This window comes from Coturnix japonica, chromosome 31, assembly GCF_054131305.1.
Source record: "Coturnix japonica strain WE chromosome 31, WE-NBRP24, whole genome shotgun sequence".
In the NCBI taxonomy this organism is placed as follows: domain Eukaryota; kingdom Metazoa; phylum Chordata; class Aves; order Galliformes; family Phasianidae; genus Coturnix; species Coturnix japonica.
Window position 1 is genome coordinate 4,958,982 of NC_140693.1, and position 23,654 is coordinate 4,982,635.

The window sequence follows — 23,654 nt, forward strand, 5'->3', positions numbered from 1 at the left end:
AAAATGTTAGTTATTCAGTCCTTTGTCTTGAAACCTCTGGTTCTGGTCTTAATTTTTCACTGATTTGCTACCTTGTTGCATGAGTGTCTTCACTTTTCAATATTTGTGCCTGCAAAATTAGGATCTGCTGAAAGAGTTTGTAGGAGGATGAGGCTGTCTTAAAGAACTGTTTTCTCCCCATGGTAAACTTAAGCTTTTCAATGAGTAATAGTCAAAATTGGAGCCAAATCTTCCCATTTAAAAACATCATTTCCATTTGGAAATGTCATTGCAGTGCCATCTGGGAGTTGCTTGGCTGTCCCGTTGTCCTGGCTTCACCTGCCTCCCCTGCTGCATCTTAATTTGTGCATCTTACTGAATTAGTGTTGTCAGCGCTTTAAGTTGTGTTGTAGGACACGTGGCCCAGACAAAGAGGCGCTTTGGCAGAGAAGAATGAGTACCTTAGAATCCTTAAGTGCACATATTCTGCCATATGCTGAGGGCATCTCTTAAACAGTTTAACATTCTGAACTGGCCAATTTGAAGTTTTGATGGAAAACTCCAAGTTTTGAAGAGAATGAGCTGAGGAAAAGCTATGATTTCCAGCAGGAAGCAGGTACTTGTTAAAAGAAAAATCTTGAGTTGAAAATTACTTTTTCCAGTCAGAACTAGTGACTAAAAATTCTGTTTTGGGCTTTCTTACCAGTGAGAAAGTATTTGAAGTTGTTGCAAAAAGGGTCTAAAGATGACTCAATCTCATGGTAGGTGTCAAGAAACTTTCAGTTTTTAGGTGCTTCCTGAATCCTTATTTACTCCTCCACAAAACAGTACAGATCATCATAACTTGCATTTTCCTCATAAATGACAGTGCAAAGTGTCACCAACTGCAGGTGAATTTGTTCTCATATTTGATAGTTACTGTTGTTGCAGCTAAAATAGTAGAAATCTGATGAGCGTCCTTTCATGTGGAACTGAGGAGGTAGTTTAGCTGTGATAAGGCTGTTAACTCACCTTTTCAGTAGGTCATGTGAACTTCTTGTCTCATTTGATTATGACATTGACAGTGTTAGCTGGGAATGATGCAGATCTCATTCTGTGTCTAACTGGTTTGTGACAAAGTGCGGCTTAATGAAATGTGTCCGCTGAGAGAAAAGGAACTCTCCTATCAGAACAAGGACAGAGACACAGTTACACGGACCAAAAGGAGAAAGCACAGACTAAATCATTTATCTTGGGAAGGAAGAATTGTCCACTGTAAAAAAAATCAGTCAGATGTAGAAGGTGAAACTCTGAAGGCTCGTTATGCTAATTAGCATCAATGCTCTGATGTGGGTAGGCAAGAAGAAGCTGATGGAGTGGTGCTTTAGAACACCATTTGCTCAAGAGGAAGTACAACACATCATGGATTCATTAATCTGTGCTGAAATGGAAAAGTCTTTGAGCAGCAGTGGTCTAAAGTGGTCAGGATCTTTCCAGTGGCCTTGTTCAGTTGGTTGGCAGCCAGATAGTATGAGTGTCATCTAAGAGATAAGCTATGATCAGTAGTGAATTGTTAGCTGCAGTAATGTGGATGGAAACTGCTTTGGTCATTGGTGCCTGTATATATGCCTTGCAGATATTCACCTATATTTCACTGTGAACAAATGAAAATCTGGTAACTTCAATCCCTGAACAAAGAAAGAACATTGCCCCCTTTGTTTCTTGAAGTAAATGGGGAAGGGATCACATTTCTTCAGTGAAACCCCGTGGCTTGCCAAGATGCCCAAGTGAGGTATCCCAGAGGGAACTTTAAGCAGCTCACTTAAATGATGGGAAAGAAGTTTCACTATGAAATTAATGATGCAGCCCAGAGCACAGTAGGAAAACACCTTGCCCTCTTTTTCCCCATCTTTGATTCCAGCTGTAGAGTCCTGTAGTGCTTATCTGTATATTTATCTGCTCTAAAATGAAATGGATTATATGAAGAGCTCTACGAAGCAGTACTCAGTACTTCAACATTTCTCTAATGCAATTAAGGCAGATATTTCAGAAAATGGAAGACTGTTAGTTGCCATAAGCTGGTGTTTCATTGGATTGCACACAGTTTAAAGCCTCCAATATTGCTGTTGTTGTGGGGGCTTCCTGTTTCTAGAATGACCATAGACATCGCAGGGCAATGCTGTAATGCAACGACTAGATGGCATTGGATGAGCATCTCCATGGAATAAATGTATGGTGAATGTAGTCAGTTCCAGCGCATGGACTTCAGGCTGTAAAAAAATAATTCTATTTCTGTCACATCTTCCTTTTAATTATGAGGGAGGGCTTTACTGGTTCTGCTGCTTTCCAACATCACTGCCTTGTTCTCTGAAAAGGTTAACAATCAAGAAAATTCACGATTCCACCTGCCCTCTCCACATGTACTCACATCTCAGGTTGATCTGAGCTTTCTTAATTGCAAGACCAAAACACCTTAATGCAAATATTCCTCTTGCTTCCATCCTGGGTAAGCAGTAGTTATTTATAAGTCCAGCATGCTGTGTCTGTCTGAGGCTGCCACACGCTGTTCAACGGCATCCTGATGTTTACTTGTGCCTACTTTCCTTTATAGATATTCTTATCCTGTGCTGGTACTGCTGTCTGCTTTTAAGATGCACAGTGAATGGTGATGTTGCTCTCTACATATCAAACACAATGCATCCCTTTAGATTTCATAGTTCACTGTGCCCCAGGTGCTGTTATTATCAGTCCTGACATCATTCATTTGATATGATGGGCCCTGTCTTTCCATTTATCTGTAATGGACAGGAGATTTTGAATCATTTTATCTTCCAAGCACAGCAACATCTTTTCTTTAAAAAGTGACTTTCCTCTCTTTCCACTTCTCGCTTTCTTCCTGGTCTAATATCTTGTGCATTACATTTATCCCCCCCATGTCTTTATTTCATATTTCCTTTTCCCTTTTGTTTTAGTGTTTTTTTTTTGTTTTGGTTTGTTTTGTTTTTTGGTGTTTGTTTTCTTTTTTCCCCTCTCCTCCCCATGTGTTCCCTTCTCTCTTTTTCCCCTCTCATTTTTCTTTCCATGCAGGGCATCGAACCAGTCTTACAGCAGCCAACTGAAGGGTTCTGTTGACAATATCAGCCTTGGGTTAGGACTAGTTCATGTCTCCCAGTCCAAAGACATTTCAGAATTCAGTACAGTTGGAAGCTGAGGCGCTCAGGGATCTTTTGCTTTGCTCTTAAACCAAGCAGACCTAAGGGTGAGAGAAAAAAAGAGGATGAATCTTCATTAAAACTTGATGTCAGACTTCGAGGTACAAGATTAAAAGCAAGGTCTTAAAATTGCAAACAGACTTAAAATATCATTCTGTTTTTAACTGAATAGGTCCGTGCTTTAGCAACTTAACCTCTTTCTCATTAACTCTCTGTGAGGTGTCCCTGCCTTCAGAGCAAGGTCTAATGCTTCTCTTAGAAGTGCATTTACTGCCTGTGTATTCAGAAGAGAAAACTCAACCTCATCTTTATGACTGTGGTGTATCAATTTGAGATGTTAAGGATCTGGCTTTTTTAGAGTAGTTCTCCCATTTGCAGTTCAGAATGACTACCTGCCTTTATACATCTTTAGAGGTGCGGCTTGCAGAGGTGCAGGAGTATTACTGATGATGTGTACTGATATTTGAAACCAACAGTCATCAACAAATTCACCTGTGGTTGAGTTTTCTTTGCTCACAGCCAGTCACAGGAGAGCTGAGCGTGTTCCATCAAATCTTTGCTTCAGGGTGTGGGCTTGACTACTTTCTGTTCATTTTCCAGGGCTGCATGGCACTAGTATATCTGAAAGGCAGACAACCCAAGCGTTTCTTTCCTCAGACAGTTGTGAGTGCTGGGTGCTTTGCTGTGGATCACTGTGGCAGTGTTTTCTGGCTACGTACGTTTTTAGAACACCTTAGTTATGCTTTGAGGGTCCCATCTTCTACCAGCTCTGTGGCTTTTCCTGAGTTATTCTAGAACTACTTACAGAAACGTTACAGCCCCAGAGTCTGCTTGGAGGAGAAGGTCAAAAGTGTTTGGTCTTGATTGGTGGGAGAGATGTGTGATATTTACACAAACTACTTCAAATTGTGGAACTGATCCTTTCTACAGTAGCACTAATGGATCGTGTATCTCAAAGGTTGTGGCCGAACGTTTAATGGAGCCACTTCAGTTCTTATGTAGAACAAAGGAGCAAATAGTTTCCTTTTTTCTGTGCTCTGGTAGTCAAGCAGTACCCCAGGAGGCAGCTAACAGCTGTCCCACATGCTGACCCCCGTCAAAGAACTGTTTAAAGGTAGAAAAGGAGGTAGAGCTATAACAGAAGTTCAATCCAAAGCATCAGACTTGTGAGCAAGAGAAATACAATTTAATTACGGGTAATCTGTTTAGAGGTAGAGGTGGGGTTTCCTTTACTCTATTGGAATTCCTTGTGGCAAACATTTTCATCACTTGGTTTGAGCTGCTGGGAGTCCCATCCAGGCTGTCACGTAGTCTCACTAATGCTGCAAAGGAGAGAAGACATAAAGCACTTAAAGCAAATACAGTAGCTTGGAACTACGTTGTGAGAAATGCCTTTGGTTTGAGAAGTGAATTTCATTAAATCTTGCCAAATGTAGAAAGCCAGTCTCAGCTTTCCAGTCTCTTTATTTGCTATCAGCACTTGAGATCAGCTTAATATTTTACCTTCACCCTTGGATGCAGAGCATAACGGACAAAACCATTATCTGCGAATGTCATCGCTATTAGGAGAGGAAGAGAAGGAGGAAAGGAGCAAGGGAACAGAGCTGGTGGGGATCTCCAAAAATAAACAGCCTATAACAGTATGGTCAGAGGGAGTGAGCGAGGTTGGAAAAATCAGTGTCTCATAATTTAATTAAAGTTCTGCATCTCCTTCAGAGCTATGGCTACAGGCTGCCAGGCAGAGGGCTAATTTCTAAAGGTCATTCGAATGAGCAAAGATACTAATCACTGGAGGACAAAACTGAACTCTGCCTCCCAGTTCTTGCCTTCTTGGTGAGATTTTACCTTCCTTCCATTATAAATTAGCCTGTGAATGTCATGGGGCAATTGAACTGTCATAGAGTCTCCTCTAGGAAGAACCTCCTTTTGTATCAGAATGATGGAATTGGTAAATTGCAACATGGGCAGAGTAAAGACTGAAGAGTGAGGGTACTGTGACCTATGAACATGTCAGCATGCTGTGTACAAGATGTGCTTGTGAACCAGCCCTACATTCCAGACCACAGTCCATAGCAGAATCTAATGCTGCAATGAGAAACACTGCAATGCAACAGGATCGATTAGTTTTTCTTGCCTCCTTTTCTAAGAGAACATCTAATTTCTTCTTGTGTTCAGAAAGAAGAATAATTTATATATATATTTACAAACTGGCTTTTTTTTTAGTGACTTTTAGAATGGAGTTACGCCTGCTGGAAGGAAACTGTGTATGCACACAAGTTCTTGGCAGAAATACACTTGTAAATCTCAGCTGAGCATCTGTTCTCTTGCAGGTCAGGAAAGGTGAGCCTGCAGGTAACTTTGCCTGAAGGGCTATTAAGAAACATAACAGAAACGGTCATGTTTTTACATAGAATATTTGGTAGAAGCATTCAGTGACTTCTCATGCTTTTGTTACTGGCAATATTTTTCAGCTTTCAGAATGAGCAATGTAGCAGCTGTGGGTTATGAGGAAAAAAGGGAATTCAGGTAACACTGAAACTAGAGTAAAGTCAGAATGAGTCTTGTGATGTTGCCAGAAACCCCAAGATGGCATCAGAGACCTTGTTTTTCTCCATTAGAAACGTATGACATTTTTAGTGGATTTTATTGTTTCTTTGTTTTCCTTTCTTAACCAGTTCTCCATTGTATCTAGTATTTTTTGAAGTATTCCAGCCTTAAGACCTTTTTTCTGCAAGCATTATTTGCAAGGCTCACTGATAACGCTGGATGCAATGCACCCCAGTTGCAATGCGAGATTCTATCTTCAGACCGCCAGATTGTGTCCCCAGGAATACATCTGTACTTATTCTGTGACTAGGAGGCTGGAACAGCAAAGCTGGATGTAACTCTGTAGCTAGAAATTTGTCCAGTACTTACAATAATTAGGCTCTGCAGTGCACACAATCACTAATGAGGGAAATTAGTCAGATTCTGCAAAATTGTACAATGATGTGCTGCTCCTTACAATCAAATATCCTGCAGATTTTTTCACTGATCACTGAGTCAGGAGCAGAATATTTTCAATCCAACTAATGAAAACACTTTCTCAGTGCAAATCTAGGATCCTTATTTAGCTTTTTATCCAGTCTTTGCAGTGAATCTAGGTAATTGTTCCACATAATGATGTAGCATGCATCAAGATCTTCTTGATGTGCTTCAGATAGCTACATTTCTCATGAGCGGAGGAGCTTAAATGAGATATCCAGCTCATCTCATTTAAGTGCATACATATTTCAGGCTGGTCGAAGAGTTTCAAGCACCTGTCTTCAATTAGAATGAGTAGGAGTTGGATGTACTTATTTGCTGTGGAGGTTTTGAGAAGCCTTTGCTGTGCACGTAAGCTGGGTGAGTTTTGTAGATAGCGCAGAATTTAGAGCGTTTCCGAAGGTAATTTTGTTTGTAAGTGGTCCTGATTGTGTATGTACTTAAGTAAAGGAAAATCTGCATTTATTTTCAGGGCTGTAACTGTCTGAATTCTGGAAGGAAAGGGGATGATAAAATCTGCATGGTGGTATGCACCTCTGAAATGTACCGACTGTTGATTCATTCCAACCCAGTGTTAAAAGTCTTTGATCTGTGTTTTAATTGGCATTCCCCATCTTTGTGCCAGGTCTTGCCAGAATCAGGAACTCTTTGGAATCAACTTTTGTTTGTGATGTGTTGCTTTGTGATTTCAGCCACCGTTGTTCCTTGAGTGGAGATGATCTGAACAGGCAGTGGCTGACTCCCAGTTCTCAGCTCCATCCAACAATTTACCACACCAAAGGTCTTCTGTATTATCTGCGCAGCATCAACCGGGCCCCTGTGGTGAGTAACTCCCTGTATCTTCTATGGGTTATTGCACGCAGATGGATTATTGCAGTTGTGTCAACAGCCCTGTTTTATGGTTAGAGATGTGGAAAGCATACTATACCGCTATACTTTCATCATTGTGGGGTGTTTTTGAAAGTCTTGGGTTATCTACTGAATCTTCTAACCAACTCCAAACTTCAGAGTCTTCGTGCACCTGCAGAGTGAATACAAATTCCTTACAGCTCCTTAGTATCCTCAAAGTACTTCAGCTAAACTAGATATTGTTAGTAAGTTATTGTTATCTTTCTGGCAATGACAGGAGAAATTCTGTGAAGACATAGTCTGAATGGATCATGCAAAAGCCCAAACTGGAGCAATCTGTGCAATCAGAGAAACACAAGTTAGCTTTCAAAATGGTTGAACTTTTCTGCTGCTTCAGTGAGAAGAAAATGACTTTTTGGGGGAACTACCGGAAGTTCATGAGGGGTGATACTACTGGCATATGTCTGGGATCTGTCCCCATCTGTTCGGTCTTGATGCCCAACAGAATGAATAGTTCTGAGACCTCAGGATAAAAAAAAAACACTGATGGTTTCAAATGTTGATGAACAGAATGGAAGTGGATGGAACAGCAAGTTGGCTTCTTATAGCCCCAGTTAGGCAGGAAATGTCCTAAGATGCACTGTTCACTCTGGTCTTGATGAGAAAATCCTCAGACAAGGTGAAAATGTCTGTGAGTTTCTTTAAGTGAATATTTGTGGAAATATGCTATTTTTGGCCTAAATGACAGCCCTGACATCGAGCTCTGCACTCCAAGGAATCTACTGGAAGTTCAGCTTGTATCTGAGAGTTTATTCCACCTACATTTTCTTTGGGTTTTGAGCTACATCTGATCAGTTTTGTTTTATTGTGCTAATCGTATTGGGCCTTTTTAATTTAAATTTATCATAACCATCCCTGTCACATCCAGATGCATGAAGTTGAACATGCGCCCAGTGGAAGTTTTCATCTTGCTGAGTGAAGTAAGACTATTGATCGTATCATGTCTCTCACTCACAGGCAGTATGTCAGACGTGGTAAACTGATTTTTTCTTTGCCTTTGAAGAGTACATTGATTTTGGTTTATACATGCTCGCAAATGTCTTTTCCCAACTCCAGAAGAAGCTGGATTTCTTCTGCCCTGCACTCACTGCCAAGATGCCATGAAGGCAATTTCACTGATAGCCAAATGATTTCTGTGGAGTGAATTAGTTTAATTTATCTTGGGGATGCGCAAGCAGTTTCTTCAAAGGAAAGGAAAGCTTCTTGAAAGTGAAAAGGAAATAACTTTAAAGTTAGCGGCCTTTCAAACCAAACCCATTTTAATTGGTAACTTCAGCCATAGAAAACAGCCATCTAAGTGCTTTATTTGTTTATTTATTTTTGCTTCTCTTGTTGGTTTTGGAAACCCTAGTAAAAGAAGGGGCTGGATACGCTGTAGTATTGCAACTCTCCACTGAGGGTGGTTTCTTTTCAACTGAGAGCAGCGGGAGTATCAGAGAGCTAAGCTTGGGAGCAGCTAGGACTGAAGGGGAAAGAGATGTTGCTTTTTCCCCTTGAGCATTCGTGGTGAGGAAATGTGCAGTTTGTGAATTACAGTTGACAGTGCACTTGCAGGATGCAACAGGAAAAGTGTAGCTCTTACAGAGGGATCAAGCTGCAGCAAAGAGCAAGTTACTTTTGGAGGGGACAGGAAGATGCTGTTAGGGACCAGGAGACACAAAGCGGTGTTTGCTTTTTGAGATATTCTATCAAGGTTGGAAACAGAATCTGACTGCAAGTACATAGCTTTTTGTGAGCAAAGCATCCTAAACGTGTCTACCTCAGCAGTCTGAGATTGGGTCCTCTCACGAAGCTACTAAGGAAAAAAAAGAGTATTTGCATCCATTTTCTGTCTTGCTTTTCCTTTGTTTTAAAAGCTTCCTGATTCTGTGAGTCATGAGGGGGATTGTTTTTGAGTTTGAAAGCAGTCCTTACCTTTGTGGTGCTCAGTGCTGGCACATTACTTTAAATAGATAAAAATTTGCATGTGTGTCTTGAGTCATACCCCAGTGAACACCAGACTTGGAATTTGACTGTGTGTTGGTGTCACAGCTGTACAAGAAGGATAGAGAGAAAAAAGGGGTGGGTAGGTCTCAAGTTTACCTTGTGGTTGCCCAGGCTTAACCCAAGGAAAGTTCTTCATTGGGTGCTGCAACTATAAAATACAGTTTTGTCTTGGCTGAGTGGTGAGGCTTGAGCTACTCTGTAGAATAAAAATAGAGCAGAAGAATGCATTGTAAAAACAAAAACAAAACGATTTGTCATAAACATTGAGAATAACTGCAGTGCTCAGTAAAATTAATTAAAATGTAGGTATATATGATACACAAATGGAATGGAAACATTTCCAGTAGTGTTGACTTCTCTGCTGTGGAGGTGGGTGGCAGTCATGGATTCATCCCATGGCATGAAACAGTGGTGTTACAGAGCCTGGCTTTTACAATGCTTTACTAATATGGAAGGCTTGTTCCAGACTTGTCACTTAAGGATTCACTCTTGAGATGCAGAATTATGGACCTCCTGCTTATCAGGCAGCACAGCTATCTGAGCAGCTGATCATCCCTGTGTGGTTTCTGATAAGTAATCTTTTAGGTAATAATATATGCATCTTGCATGTTAGTAATTCTGTAAATTGGCAGGTAATTGATACCTGGTTGAGCTGGGATCTCTGCCTCAAAATAGAACCACAGCTATAAAACCTTCTTTGATATTCATAGGAGTAAATTCTAGTTGGTACCTGTGGTTAAACTAATCTATGACTGTATTGCTGGAAGCATAGATGGAACGCTAACTGGAAAAATGCCTGTCATTAAAAGAACCAATAAATGCAGCTGTTTAGAAGGGGGCTTTATGGGATAATTCCCTGTTTTTCAGGCAGTTGCTTGAAGTGTAGGACTGCATAAGCCCCATGTGTTGGACTGGGTGATCCTTTTACAGGTCCTGTCCAACTCAGGATGTTCTGTGGCTATAGCAGTCCTGTTAACTAGGACTTGTGGGATGAATCTGCGTGTGAGTGTCTTAGCATCTCCAATCAACGTGCAGCTTGTCAGAGCAGCTGGAGGAATTTAAATGCTCAGTTCCTTAGGTAATTAAACTTCCTGACTGGCTGCAGCTAAACTGAGTTACTGTATAACTACTAAACAAGCATACTAGGGTAAAACTTGCCTTAACAGTTGGTGGAAGAAGTTGATCTATTCCATCTGTTTCTCTCCTCCTGTCTATGTTTATATAAGAATATGTATCTTTCTTCCTCATCTTTTTAATTGATCCACAGTGCTTCCCTACCTTATGACACCTGTCCCTTTGTCTCTGATAGATGCCTCAGAAAACTATTTAAATGATATCACGATGTTCCTTTCTAATCGGCAATGAATATTGCCTTAAAACAAACCAATTTCTTCTCTTTAGAAATCCTTGTCTTTTCACTGCTGGATTTCTGAATGTTTCTGATAAAGACATGGAGAATATATGTAACAGCAGTGTCTATATTGACTTCATATTCCGGAGGGCAATGAGATTGATTATTATTTAACACTTGGGTCAATATTTTCCTCTTGGGTCATTAAATCGTGATTTTCATTTTTATCAAAGTTGATATGTGCCTATGAAGGCAATCAAAACTTCCATTAAAACCTGGAATGTACCTTGTACCTAGTTTATATGATAGCTGACATGAGAGATGGATTAAATAGATACATTACGTTGTGTGGAATCAGATTATTTGTCTGACAAAGATAATGTCCCGTGCTTTATGTCCAGGAATTCATGTAAGTATCTGACCACATACAATACATTTTTACACAACTGCACAATTACATTTTCCTAAACATTGTGTAGCACAGTTTTTGTGTTTAAAGAAGCCAAGGTGATTAATTGCTGGCAAAAGGTGCAGTTTTAAAATCTCCTGAGGCTAATGCTAGAGTTGAGAAGTCAGAGGAGCCCAACAAATTGCTCCGTTGTATCATAAGTTACCATGAACTCTCAGGTTCCTCGGTTGGCATGGAATCTTGCACAGATGTCATGTTTATTTCTGCTGTGGACAGAAATGCACCGGTGTTGACACTGAATTCATGAGATCATGTCAGTTCCAATAGGTAAAACGAGGTACGGCTGACTAACAAAGTTTGACACTGATTATAGGCTTGGCCCAGAGCTCTGCTCTGAGTTTGTCTGAAGAGCACTGACAAAGGTGTAATTCCTCACATACAATCCTCTAGTATTTATAGTGTCTGTTGTGAAGAACCACAAAGCTTACTTCAGTATTACAGATTTTGCCTTTCTTTCCTCCCTAGGTGTTCTGTGACTACCATGGACACTCCCAGAAAAAGAATGTGTTCCTCTATGGTTGCAGTATCAAAGAGACCTTGTGGCAAGCAGGTTGCGTGGTCGACACAGCAGTTATCACAGAAGATGTTGGCTACAGGGTAGGTCTGCTTTGTTCCTTTCTACAGTTGTTGGCATATATGTGCACCTACATCCCTCTTTAAGATGAGGTCAGATCACAAGTTCTGTTGGTAGGTGCAAACTTGTCTTGCAGCAGAGGAGTAGAGATCCAGAAAAGTTTAAATGATTCCTACTATCTTCATGCACCAGATATCTGCGAGAATATTGTCAATAGGTGGATCTCTAATTCATTTCATTAAGATGCTGTTTTGTTGTCACTGCCGCTGACTAATAGAAATGTTGTATTTTTGTGTTTTATAAGTTCCAAGTATACATGTGCTTCTCTCACCCTCAACTCACGAGAAGTCCCCGTGGAAACACTTGTTTCACAAGGAAAAGCAGGAAGGGTGCTTACAGTCAGAACATCGCTTGTTGTATTTGAAATCAGTGGGCTTGAAAAGGCTGAGGATAGTTCACTGTTACACAAACAGAATTCAAATGCTGCTTTCAGCATCTGGTGCCTGTCTTGAATCTGCAATGAAGAAACCAAGAGCAAGCCTCCAAGGGTGTCCAAGAATCTGCAGTGGCCTAGATGAAAGGCTTTGTGATTGCAAAATATGGGAAGTTTCTCTCCTTCCTCCCATGAGTAATTGGGGACGATCCTGCTCTCCATGTATTTACTTCCCAAAAACATGAGCAAAATACCTCAAGAAAATTGTGATTTTTGAACAGCCTTTGCTGTAGCCCTTGATTCGTGGGAGAAAGAGGCATTGTTACTTCCTAATACTTGGCCTCAGATGACATGCGTAGCATTGACATTGGAAAACCCAACTTCAGGATTTCTCCTTTTAATCACCATTCCAGGCCCCTTTGACAGTAATCTCTGAAGGGACCTCAGTAAAGAATCCTAATTCCATTCTGACCAAATGGGAACGGAGGTTTATGGACATGGGCAGCACCCCCGTTTTTGTGCATGCTAAATCCAGCTGTATGAGAGACAGGGAGCATGGTTAAAGTAATGTGTTGTCATAAAAGAATCCTTTGAAAAGATGCGTTTTCACCCTCCCAGAAATACAATTGAAAGGTAATTAATGAGAAAAGCAGAGGGGAAAGAACTATTAGTGTGAAATCCAGTGAAAGCTGGTAAAATGAAAGGAATATTAAATTCAGATTTGATAATGCTTCTAAATGAGTCCTGACTACAGAGACATTACTGTTACCTGCCAGCGTTTTTATTTAATCAAATATAGAAGACTGATTATGCATATAATTTCAATTGTTTTAAAAACTAAACTGGATTAGAGATCTGATTATGGTACTTCATAGCATATATTTACAAAAATCTGTGTGCTGTTTCAGATAAGGACAGAATGAAAACTATCTGAACCTTCACACGCAGTTTAGCTGGATCTCATGATTGTGTTCAGGATTATAATTGTTTGGGTGACTGTGCTTTATTTTTAACCCAGCTCCAGGAAAACCTGGATGTGTTGCTCGGAATCATAATATTTTGCAGCAAATTGTACTTTGAGGGCAATTCAGAAGCAGTGGATGTTTAGTTCAGAGCAAGTAATCAATTTTAAAGATTCCTCTGTTCGGTATTCTCCCAGGAAAAGGAATGCTGTAGTTCTTAATAGCACACTGTAGATCTTGACTTAAGAGTTAGGCTCATGCTGGTCTCAGGTTTGAAATGTAATCTCTCACTTTGTTCCAGTTATCTGTTCACAAGGTTTTTTTCTGCTGATGAATGGACCTTATAGATCTTTATGTCTGTACCTTACAGAACTGGTAGGGTCCATTCATAGCTATAGATTGGATATGCTGAAAATAACATTTACTTTCTTATTACAGAGGTATGTATGATTATGATGTTTGCAGTGGATATTGCAGAACAGTTTAGGCCAAAGATTTTATCTTCTGCGTCAGTCATCCTTTAAGAGAAGACCAGCTATTAAATGTTATTTTCTCAATTTTGATGAAACCAAGCAGTCCTGTACAGAACTGTGATGTAAAGCTCAACAGAGTGGAACTAGAATTGCTTAGAATCAATCAGTTTCACTGATTGTTATTGGAAAGTGAAATTAGCTGGTTGGCTTTCACTGCCCAAACTGAATGAAATTTGAGGGTCAATGCCATTAGCAATGAGCAGAAACTCCTTCTGTATGATTCCATTCCATTCAGAAGTTTAAGAAAGCTGTCATCAAAGAAATAATGAACGTTCTTATTTTACAAGCTCTTCACTGGATGGTCTTTGGGCATGTACTGGGATGCAAGCACAAAGGTTTATATGCACATATGTGCTTTTGTATGTAAATGCCCAATTTCTACACCGAGTACACCTAGTGTTAAGGTATCTAGTATATACTTTTACAGTTAGCATGAAGAAGTGTTGCATCCACACTGATAGAAATATTTGATAGCGCTGTGTATTAGCAGTGTTTATAGGCTGCTGTTGAGAAAAATGATTTCTAGAATAAGAAAATCACTCAGAGCTAAGAGGTAATTTTACTGAATTTTCATATTTACTCTTTATTGCCGCTTTCTATACAGAGTGCATTCAATGTACCATTTGATCCCAGATGAGAATAGTTTGGTTTATTTCACAATGCAAGATAGTTAAATGCTAAGCTCTATTTTCCTATAATTATCTGTGACCTTCAGTGGGATTATGCATTCCCCTTCTTTGCTGTGTGCTGTGTTCAAACAAAATTCCTCCTATAGCTGAATCCCTTGTCAAATTGTGAGGAGGAGCTGGAAAGGAAAGAATGGAAACATTGTGTGCTGAGCTATGACTGCAGCCCTCTAGGCAGAACAGGAAAATGTAGTTAATGTTGAAGCAGCTTAAAAAATAAAGCTTCATAAGTGACTTCAGCAGTCCAAAACTATAGGATGTGCAAAGACATCATTTTGGATGGGATGTACCAAATGTACTTACAGCATTTTTGTCTGTGACTGGGGACAAAAAAACAAACAAACACAACAAAACATTAGAATATGAAGATTTCACTTGGGATGAAGATGAGTCCAGTTTGGCACTAACTGGAACTATCACAGTGACAGTTTCTACAGGTAGCTTTGGTGATACGCGCTTTAAACAGCATAGGCCTCTTGTAGATGTATTTGTGATATAAATGCATGTACATCTGTTTGATTCATTTTCTCATTGCTGATACTTTCTTATAGACTCTTCCTAAAATCCTGGACAAAGTGGCCCCTGCATTTGTCATGAACAGCTGCAGCTTCCTTGTAGAAAAGTCCCGCGAGTCAACAGCCCGGGTGGTGGTATGGCAAGAAATGGGTGTGCTGAGGAGCTACACCATGGAGAGCACGTACTGCGGCTGCAGCCATGGTCTCTACAAAGTAAGTACCTCTTCCAAAGAACTACATGGCACACTCCTTCTAATGTGTGTCTAATGAGCTTGGGAGAATAGAGAGTGCTGTTTTTATGCTGTTTGGTATTGCCAGCTTCCTTCTATAATATAAGTGTAGCCATTCTACTGAGTTTCTTCTCAGTTAAATCCTTCCACGATCCTTCACTTTTAATCTTCCATGCCAGGGAAGTAGGTTCCTTGCTACGAGGTTTCATTTGACAGTGAAATAAAAAGAAATTCCAGTCTAATGCCAAAAATATTGAGCTGAATGAAGGAGTGTTTTTGAGATGATACAGACTGTGTCTTTATAATGGTATTCACAGTAGATCTGAGGTAATTAACATGAATATTAGGAGTCGTACACTTCCTGTTGCAGTCTATCTGGGCATTTGCTTGGCTAAACTTAAGAGCCTGCACTGAGAATTCTGCACTTGGAGTTTGTTACTGACAGCCAAAGGTAGCTCATCTATGAGCTGAAGCCACAGCTTTAACTGTGAACTAAATGGAGCTAAATTTCTTACCAAATGATGTTCCAGATACTGTGGGAAGGGCTGTACTTGTGCTGAGTGCATCAGAGACAGGAGCCTCTTGGCACTTTTTAAGTACATGGTTTGAGCTCTGGTAATTGTATTTAGCTGTACATAATTCTCCACTTGCTCAGTTGGTGAATTCTTTTTGTTCCTTTCCCAAACCTGTTGCTTTCCATGGAAGGGATTCTGTGCTCCACCTTATTTCTCCCACTAGGGAGCAATCCTTATCTATACAGCATTAATATGTGGTTAAGGATTCGAAAAGACCCTTAAGGAAAAAGCCATTGTTACAAATAACAATTAATAAGACGTTCAAATTATTCTTTGCAAGTTCTATGTTAATCCTTTTACATTCCATAGAATGTGGCCAGCAAGTACTCAGCTACTGTTTTAACAGTGCTCTACTATACTCACATCATTTCTTAGATAGAAAAGGCAGAAGAAATATCAGAAGATGGTTTAAAGAAAGAGAATATAACTGCCCTGAGCATTACACCTAGTGCTCCCTACTCTGAGAAGTGCTGATGGGGTGCAATAGGTACCACAGGTTGTGGTGGGGTTTTAAATTTCCTTCAGACAGTGGGGAGAAATTCTACCTTGACTAATGTCAGTGGCAAAACTCCTAGTGATCTCCATGGAGAATTTAACTCATTTCCTAGATAATCTGAGTAACATCTAAAAGCAGTTGGACATCAGGTTATATCAGTGTCTAATGATTTGTTCTCTACTTCCTTCAGTATTTTCAACCCAAGTTTGCATAAGTTGTGCCAGCAGATCTAAAATGTTTTATGCAACGTTCTCCCAAGTGCACCACCACTCAGTAAGCTGGTGGTCAGGCTTCTAATGGTGTTGGTAGCAGTTCTGGATCCTGATCTTTGACTTTCTTCCTTCTTGAAAATGGTGAAAATAATGGTGAATGTAGCTGCTTTGCTGACTGTAAACTGAGATACAAACTTCTTGTGCTTGAAGTTGCACATATCTGATAGGGAGTTTGCAAAGGATTTAGGAAAAAACAGAGGAAGGCTTTGTAGAGACTGTAAGAAGCTTAAATATTAAATACACAGGGCTGTCAGGTAAGCCCCCTCTCACCACAGAGCAATGTTGTAGGAGGGCTGAGGTAACCTGTCTGATAGAGAGGCCCAGAAAAGAAGTTCCTAAAGTTTTTCGATTGCACGGTGTGTGGCATATCATGTATAGAAATGTGACTTTCATTTCTAAAGCAGTTTAGTGAGTGAAAAATAAGGCATGAATTTGTTACTAGTGATATGTAAATGAGAAACAGTTGTGACCCCAGCCTCGATTAAAAGTCATTTGATTTCAAATGGGTATGGGGGGAGGGCAGAAATGAGAGCAAAAGAAAAGATGACTTGTCTCTGTTGAATCTCCCTGTCTGTGTGATCAATGGAAATGCAATAAGCCATCTACCCTTAAGGAAGAGAAACATAAAACTAAAGAAACTATTGATCTTATCTAAGGTTTTATTCAACATAAAGAAGAAGAAAAGAAGGGGAAAAAAAATCCAGACTCTCTTTGATTTTGTCTGGATTGTCCAATTGAGTCTTAGAACAGCAGTGTCTCCATTTGAAAGCTGCCTAAAACAAAGCAGTCCATTTCAACAAGGAATTCTCCTTCCTACTTCTACCAGTTTACAATCTCACAATCAAAAAGTAATCAGAAACTGCCTATCATTTCTCTCCCAGTGTGAATGCAGTCTGTATTAACTCCCTCACTGGACCTATTGCCCTCCAGGTTTGTATTACTGTCCTCCTTTTGCAGGATTTTGTTGAGCCATCTTGTCTTATTTGGTTTGTAGAATACTGAATATAAGGCTGTGCCATAGAAAGCTCTATTCAGTACAATCGGGAGCAAATATTGGCCCAAAAGAATCAAATCTGCACTGACGCATATGGATATTCTCCTAAGTTTCTTCAGTGTGATTCATTTTTAAACTGGCATAGCTCTTTGTTTTACCATATCCTATTGTACTACACTTTATTCTTCTTGATTCTTGGCTGACTAGTTAAGACGCCTGTAGTAACGTACTGCACTGGGATGTTCAGATTACTAACTGTATTCACCATCCTACGAGTTTGATGTATTTTGAGCCATGTATACATTTGCGTTCCAAAACAGATATAGTAGAAACATGGCAAATCTCAAAACTCAGCTCCGTGCTCTCTCAGTACATGTGGTGTTGGAAAGGCATTTTCCTTGACATGTTGTGCCTGGTAGAGGAGATGAAGTACTGATGTAAATAGACTTCAGCTTCTTGCTTCAAAGGGATACACGCAACAAGGAGTAACAAATGAGTTTTTAAATTATTCCAGATATTTTGACAGTACCCTTTGAAGGAGATTTTACTGGTGACGTGGATCCCTTTTTGAAGAAAGTCTTTGGGAGAGTCAAGAGAAAAAATTAATTCTGTCCAGTCTAATGCTTCTGAATGAGGGGAATTGAATGCCCCAACTTTTATTATCCGACTTGATGAGAGGGAAAAGCCATCCATTTGCAGAGATGATGGAATCAGGGAGAGCAGCACCGAGCAGAGTGGCCATACGTTCATAAGAAATTGTTGATAGTTGTTCAAAACACCTTTGAAAGGAGGATTTGGGGAATTTCAGGAACGCTCTCTTCCATAGAACCCATCTTCATGTTGGAAAAGTTTTTCTTCTTTTGAGTCCAACTACTCAATTCACTGAACTGGTAAAGCAAGCTAGAGGTGAGGAAAAACTGATGTTGTTTTGTTGGTTGGTTGGTTGGTTTGATTTGATTTTGCTTGCATTCTCTCCAGTCATTTACAGTAGGAGAAATTAGAGGTAAAATTGTGCCTGATGTAACGGCAGCAATTGGCAGGTGGAGCCTGGCCAGAGTAACTGTCAAAAGTCATGGCCTGTCTAACAATTAGAAGCCCCCATCTCTACAAAACTCACCCCAGATAAATTGTGAGAGTGAATGTCCCTGAAGGTTCTGTGAGCCATCTTCGTGTGAGCGAGGATGTGACATTAGTCATGTAACGTGTGTTCCACAAATCATGTGCCATCTTGCTGAAGTCTGTCTCGTTCTGTTTAGAAGGTTAATAAATTGCATCTTTTTGTTTTTCCTATGCTATACTGGCATAAAACCAAGATAACTTTCTTGTTAGATAAGAGCCAATAGTTTGTATTTCGGAGATGGAAGTACTTAAATGCTGAGGGATAAAAGGACGGAGCTGCTGATAAACGGGTAGCAGAACTGGATGAAAAGCTCTGCATCCTGGCCCCTTATACAGTAACTGCAGAGATGAGAGTCTAATAAATGGGAAGAGCTGCCATTATCCATCCCCTGTAACCTGGCTAGCATTTACTGAATTATTTTATACAAGTAATGAACCAGTGAATTGCCGTGAAAGTGTGGCAGAAATAAAGCAGTATGCCAAGATGAAAGCCTTTCCTCTTGCTACTCTTTCAGAGGTGGACTGCTCTGGTTTGACCCATTTCTGTCCAAAATAACCAAATTGTTACTAATACATCATTTGTCCCTGAAATTGCAGTTCTGTTTCTTTATAGTTATCTATAGGCAATGAAAGATTTTCTTTATCTTCCTTATTATTGCGTATCACATATTATATTTCTGTGGAATTTTTATGTATGCCTTATTCATAAGCAGTTTATTACAGTCGATAGTCAGAAATTGGGTTGTTTTGAGGGAGTTTGCAGTCGCATAACGTTGTCTTACTGGCATACAGAAGCAATGATATTCTTGTATATCATTCTTGTAATTGGATGCCTAGTGCACAAACTTGCAAATAATTTTAATTTGGACTCATGCCAGTATTCAGGCACCAACAGAAATGGTTGCAGCAATGTTCTTGCCACAGAGCGTATTTGATAAGTACTTGCAGAAGGGAAATGAAAAGAGATGGAGTTTATTCTGGGCTTTCTGATGAGCATTCCAGTAAATTGTTTACATCATCTTTGAAATCTGAGGCTTTTCCTATTTCTGGTTTCCATTGTCTCCCACGTTTTACACTTTTCCTAAGTATGAGTAAGTTTCACAAGCATCCAGAAGTTTCTATCCAAAAAATCATCTCTAAAACGTGCATCTAGTGAACCCTCTGAGGCCTGGGCACGTCATTCAAAAGCAGATGCTAAGAAATATAGAAGAATGTTTTTTTGTATTTTTTTTTCTAAATAGTTCTGCTTCCAGTTCTGGTCCAAAGTGATTCAAATTGGAAGCAGCTGTAATTGTAAGAGAAGTATAAGAGAAAAACAAATAGTTATCTTGTAGTAATCTAAGGAGTGAAGGATTAAATTAAGGTTTTCTGCTCATTGTGTTTTCTTTAGTTGTTGCCCATTGCAAACGTTTGCATCCTGTTTTCCGTATTTTCATGCTCCTTTTGTGCCCACCAATCCTTTTCAGTAAATTGTGATTCAGTTTTCAAGATATTCTAATGGTACCTTTTAGTCTTGACGATTTCACTTAATGCAACGATATAAAGGTTAATGGCATTTAGGAAATGAGCAAAGGCACATGGGAAAGAGCAAACCAACCAGGAGACGGTGAGCATTCATCTTCCTTGGATGGCCAGAGCAACATAATGATTAGTCTGCAAGCACAGCACCAGGGCTTGTGGCTTGCAGCCACAAACCTGTATTTTCTGGTCCTCTTAGGCTGGATTGAGTCAGATGAGCAAAGTCTTGGATGAGAACTCTCCACGGACTTGGCAGAAAAAATGAGTGTTATATCCTAACTCGGATTTTGTTGATATAAACAAAAGGAGAAATGTATATGGCCTTGAACTACAGAGAAATGAAAAATCAGCTGACTTCTCAGCCTTTTGGAACCAATTTCAAAGCTGATCAAATAGGATCTCGACTTCTCCAACTCCTAAATAAACAGAGTAGCACAATCTGAGCCCTTTGGAAGTAATAGCATCTTAAATCAGTTCCTTTGTCTCTGTTGTTGATAGATTATCGAGGGCTGTCTGTCAGTGTAACTGGAGAACAGGTTCCCTCCCTTGTTGTGGTTTGTAATTGCTTTGTGTTTTGTTGTTAGTGGTGTTTTTTAGGTTTTGTTTTGTTTTTTTTCTTCAGCACAACAGAAAGTAATGATGGGATGAGGTCATTGTAGATCTGACTTTGCAGAGTTGGAAGCATCTAGTTCTGTGGAGGTACACTAGACATGGATGTATTTGGAACAGCAAAGCAGAGCCATCATGTGCTCCCCTCTTTCTCTCAACTCTTTTCCACTACTGTATATAATCGATCAGTTGCTGTAGCTCTGATGTTTACCACTTCTGTTTGGGGCTTAGTCTTAAAGGGCTTGTTCCAACAAATCCCTGCGTTTCTTTCCTTTTACTTGCAAATGATGTGAGCATCTCCTAGTTAGCAGCTGGTTTATTTGTTAAACCAAGGAACACAGCAGATTCTGTGGGACCCAGGAAAGGAAAACAGATGTTACCTTGATTCTGTACATTTCTGAATGCTGATATTTCTCTTTTTTCCCCTTCCAATATACCATAAACAGCTGATACCTGTTTTGTTTGTTTGTTTTCTCCCTCAACTACTTCTAAACCTTTCTAGATGCTTGGTTGCAGCCCAGTCTTCCCATACTCTTGGGAAGAAAGGTGGTAGTAGGTACAGATTGGAAAGAGTTATCGAGCTGCTTCCCTAGAAGCTTTTTTTTTTATTTCCCTAGGAAATAAAAAGCCAGACTACATGGAATCAGAAATGCAAGTATTCAGTCATACCCATTTTCTGGGAGTTGTGGATGGGATTAGATCGAAGATTCCCAGGTGCTGACATTGCAAACCCAGACAACTTAGATGTTAGAATCAAAAAATTCATTTGCAATTAATTAATTTATGGTTGCATGGAAAAGATGCTGCACTTTGGATGAAATGTTACTCTTTCTGAAGCCCACTGAACAGTTCTGAACGGTGCAGCCTTGAATATAAGTGGGATTTAAGTCTGCTAATGAAAAGAACTCTTGGGAAGGATGTGAGACAGAAAAGCAAAATTCCTAATGAAAACTAGCTGTAGTATTCTGGCAGTGTCTCTTTAAAAGTCTAAATATCATTGCACATCATCCTTTCAAGTTTTCAGTGGAATTACAGCGGCTAGGTTTTTGATTTCTGATGTCTCTCTTGCTTGTTAATCTGGTCCCATGTGGATTTATTGTACAAATCTATTTGGCAGCTGAAAATTGCCCTTTGATGAAGCTCATAGTCTAATCATGAACTCCTCAGGCATGGCAAATAAGAATGGGAGGTTGCAAAAGCACAGGCTAGAGGAGCCACGTTTGTCTTTTACTCTGCATGGATTTTAGAAGCATCTAAATTTCAAAGTCTTTTATACACAGGATTTTCTGCGAAGATTGATTTTTACCCCTCTTAGCATCATAACATTTGCCATGCTGGATCAGACCATTGGTCCATATGATCAGGTATCCTGTCTCATACAGTGTTTGGTTCCTCGTGGCTCCTAAGAGAACAAAACCAGGCTGTAGTGCAACTGATTCAATTACACTAAGACATGGAAAAGAAGAAATAATCCTACCGGCCCACCTGACCTGCCTCCTTTCTGCTTCATATGCTGCAGCATGAGGCCTGATTATTTCGAGGGTGTGGTAATGATAATGAGCAACTTTCTCTGTTGATAATTATGGCACTTTTCTGTCCCCTTTCGTAATATTTTCCCACACGGGATTTCCTGCAGCAGTGAACTCCACTAGTTCATACTAGTGATATTAGTGGTATTGGATATGCTGTCCAATATTGAATGTAAACTATATATTGAAATTTAATCTCACTTCCTCCTCCATTCTGTCCCTCCACTGATTTCTGCACTGTACTTCTCACAGCTGCTGTAGCTCCCAGGTTCTTTAATCTGCTGTTCTCTGCCACATCCACTGTTGTCTTTATTCATGGATGATCCAATCGTAGGTCCCTTGGTCTTGTCAAAAAGAAATCAAACTAACTCTATTCATTCTTGCCAACTTTGAAATCTGTAGGTGCATCCTTTCTTCTTCTTTTTTTTTCTCATCCAGTTCTTGTCTCTTTGGTCTTTCCTTTTTTATGTTCCCAATTGAGATTTATATTTTTTTTTCATATGTGCTAAGCTCCTGTACTGATAGCATTGTCTTTCCTCTTTCCCTTCTTCCACAACACTTATTTCAGCTTATGGTCCCAGAAAGAACCATCAGCTCTTCTGGTTTTGACCTCCTATACTACATAGGCAGCTTTGTACCAAACCCTCGTGTTTGTGTAAGATTTTTCATAGAAGAAAGAATTCAGACTGGATTTGAGAGCATCACATGATTGGAAATCCATCTGGTCCCCTGATATTTTGTTCCAGGGATCAGAAAGTGCTAAATATTATTTCCTTGTACGAATTTGAATTCGTCTGCCTGCTATTTTCAGATGTACTCTAGTTTTTTCTCTGTTGGTTTAAAGAGAGATTTAGTAACTTGCAGGTTCTTCTCTTAAAAATACTTACAATGCAACCAAGTTACCTTTCTGTTTTGATAATTAATTAAAACAGGCTGAATTCTATAATAGTTTGTATGAGAATGTGCAGGTAAGTACCTCTGAATTAGCTAAAGGAGCAAGTGGAAAGTCCTGTGCTAAACCACATTAAGCCACATGTCAACACTCTGAAGCAGAATTAAGGTGGCCTTAATTAAATTTGGCTTAACTCATTTCCAAAGTAAATTAAACCAAACTGAATTGCAAACACTTTAATTCTGAATAACGGAGGAGAAATATGTGTTTCTGAATGTGATAAACTTACAGATGAAAGAGGTTGCTTGTGCTGGGTAATCTATGAGGCAGAGAAGGCAATATGTTTAGACATGATATTTCTGGAGCTTCATGGCTTATCTTTAGGTAAGAGGCTCTGTTGTATACCACATATGGATGACAAAGAGAAACCTGCTATATTCTAATTTTTGTCCAAGGAAGAAATTTTTGATGCATGTGATGCCAGATGGTGGCTATCTGCAAGTGAAGATGCATGGTCAGAAAAGAGAAATTACAGCACACAGCCTATGGAAATGCAGACATTAGGGACAATTAAAAAGTGATTCACATACATACTATAAGTGGGGACAGATGAGAGGTGAACGAGCTGAAGACAGTAGAGATCAAAGAAGTTGTTGGCTACTCATAGTTGTGAGAGAAGGAGAATTTGGAGACATCCAAGTGCTGATGTTTTGCAGTATTTCTTTTACTCTCAGACACTCAAGACAGGCAGCTTCTGGAGTATAGAATATTAATCTTTGATGAATAGCTGCTGAAGTGAGACAAGGAA

The 23,654-nt window shown here is 39.7% G+C and overlaps 1 protein-coding gene across 1 annotated transcript in view; it reads left to right on the forward strand.

Moving 5' to 3' along the window:
• The window catches only part of LOC146755678 (cytosolic carboxypeptidase 4-like), a 164,658-nt gene that overhangs the window by 96,786 nt on the left and 44,218 nt on the right, over nucleotides 1-23,654 (forward strand). Inside the window, exons 3-5 of the mRNA XM_085525323.1 lie at nucleotides 6,887-7,016; nucleotides 11,375-11,506; nucleotides 14,649-14,825. Coding sequence (XP_085381449.1) covers nucleotides 6,887-7,016; nucleotides 11,375-11,506; nucleotides 14,649-14,825 — 439 coding nt within the window. The remainder of the gene's footprint in view (nucleotides 1-6,886; nucleotides 7,017-11,374; nucleotides 11,507-14,648; nucleotides 14,826-23,654) is intronic.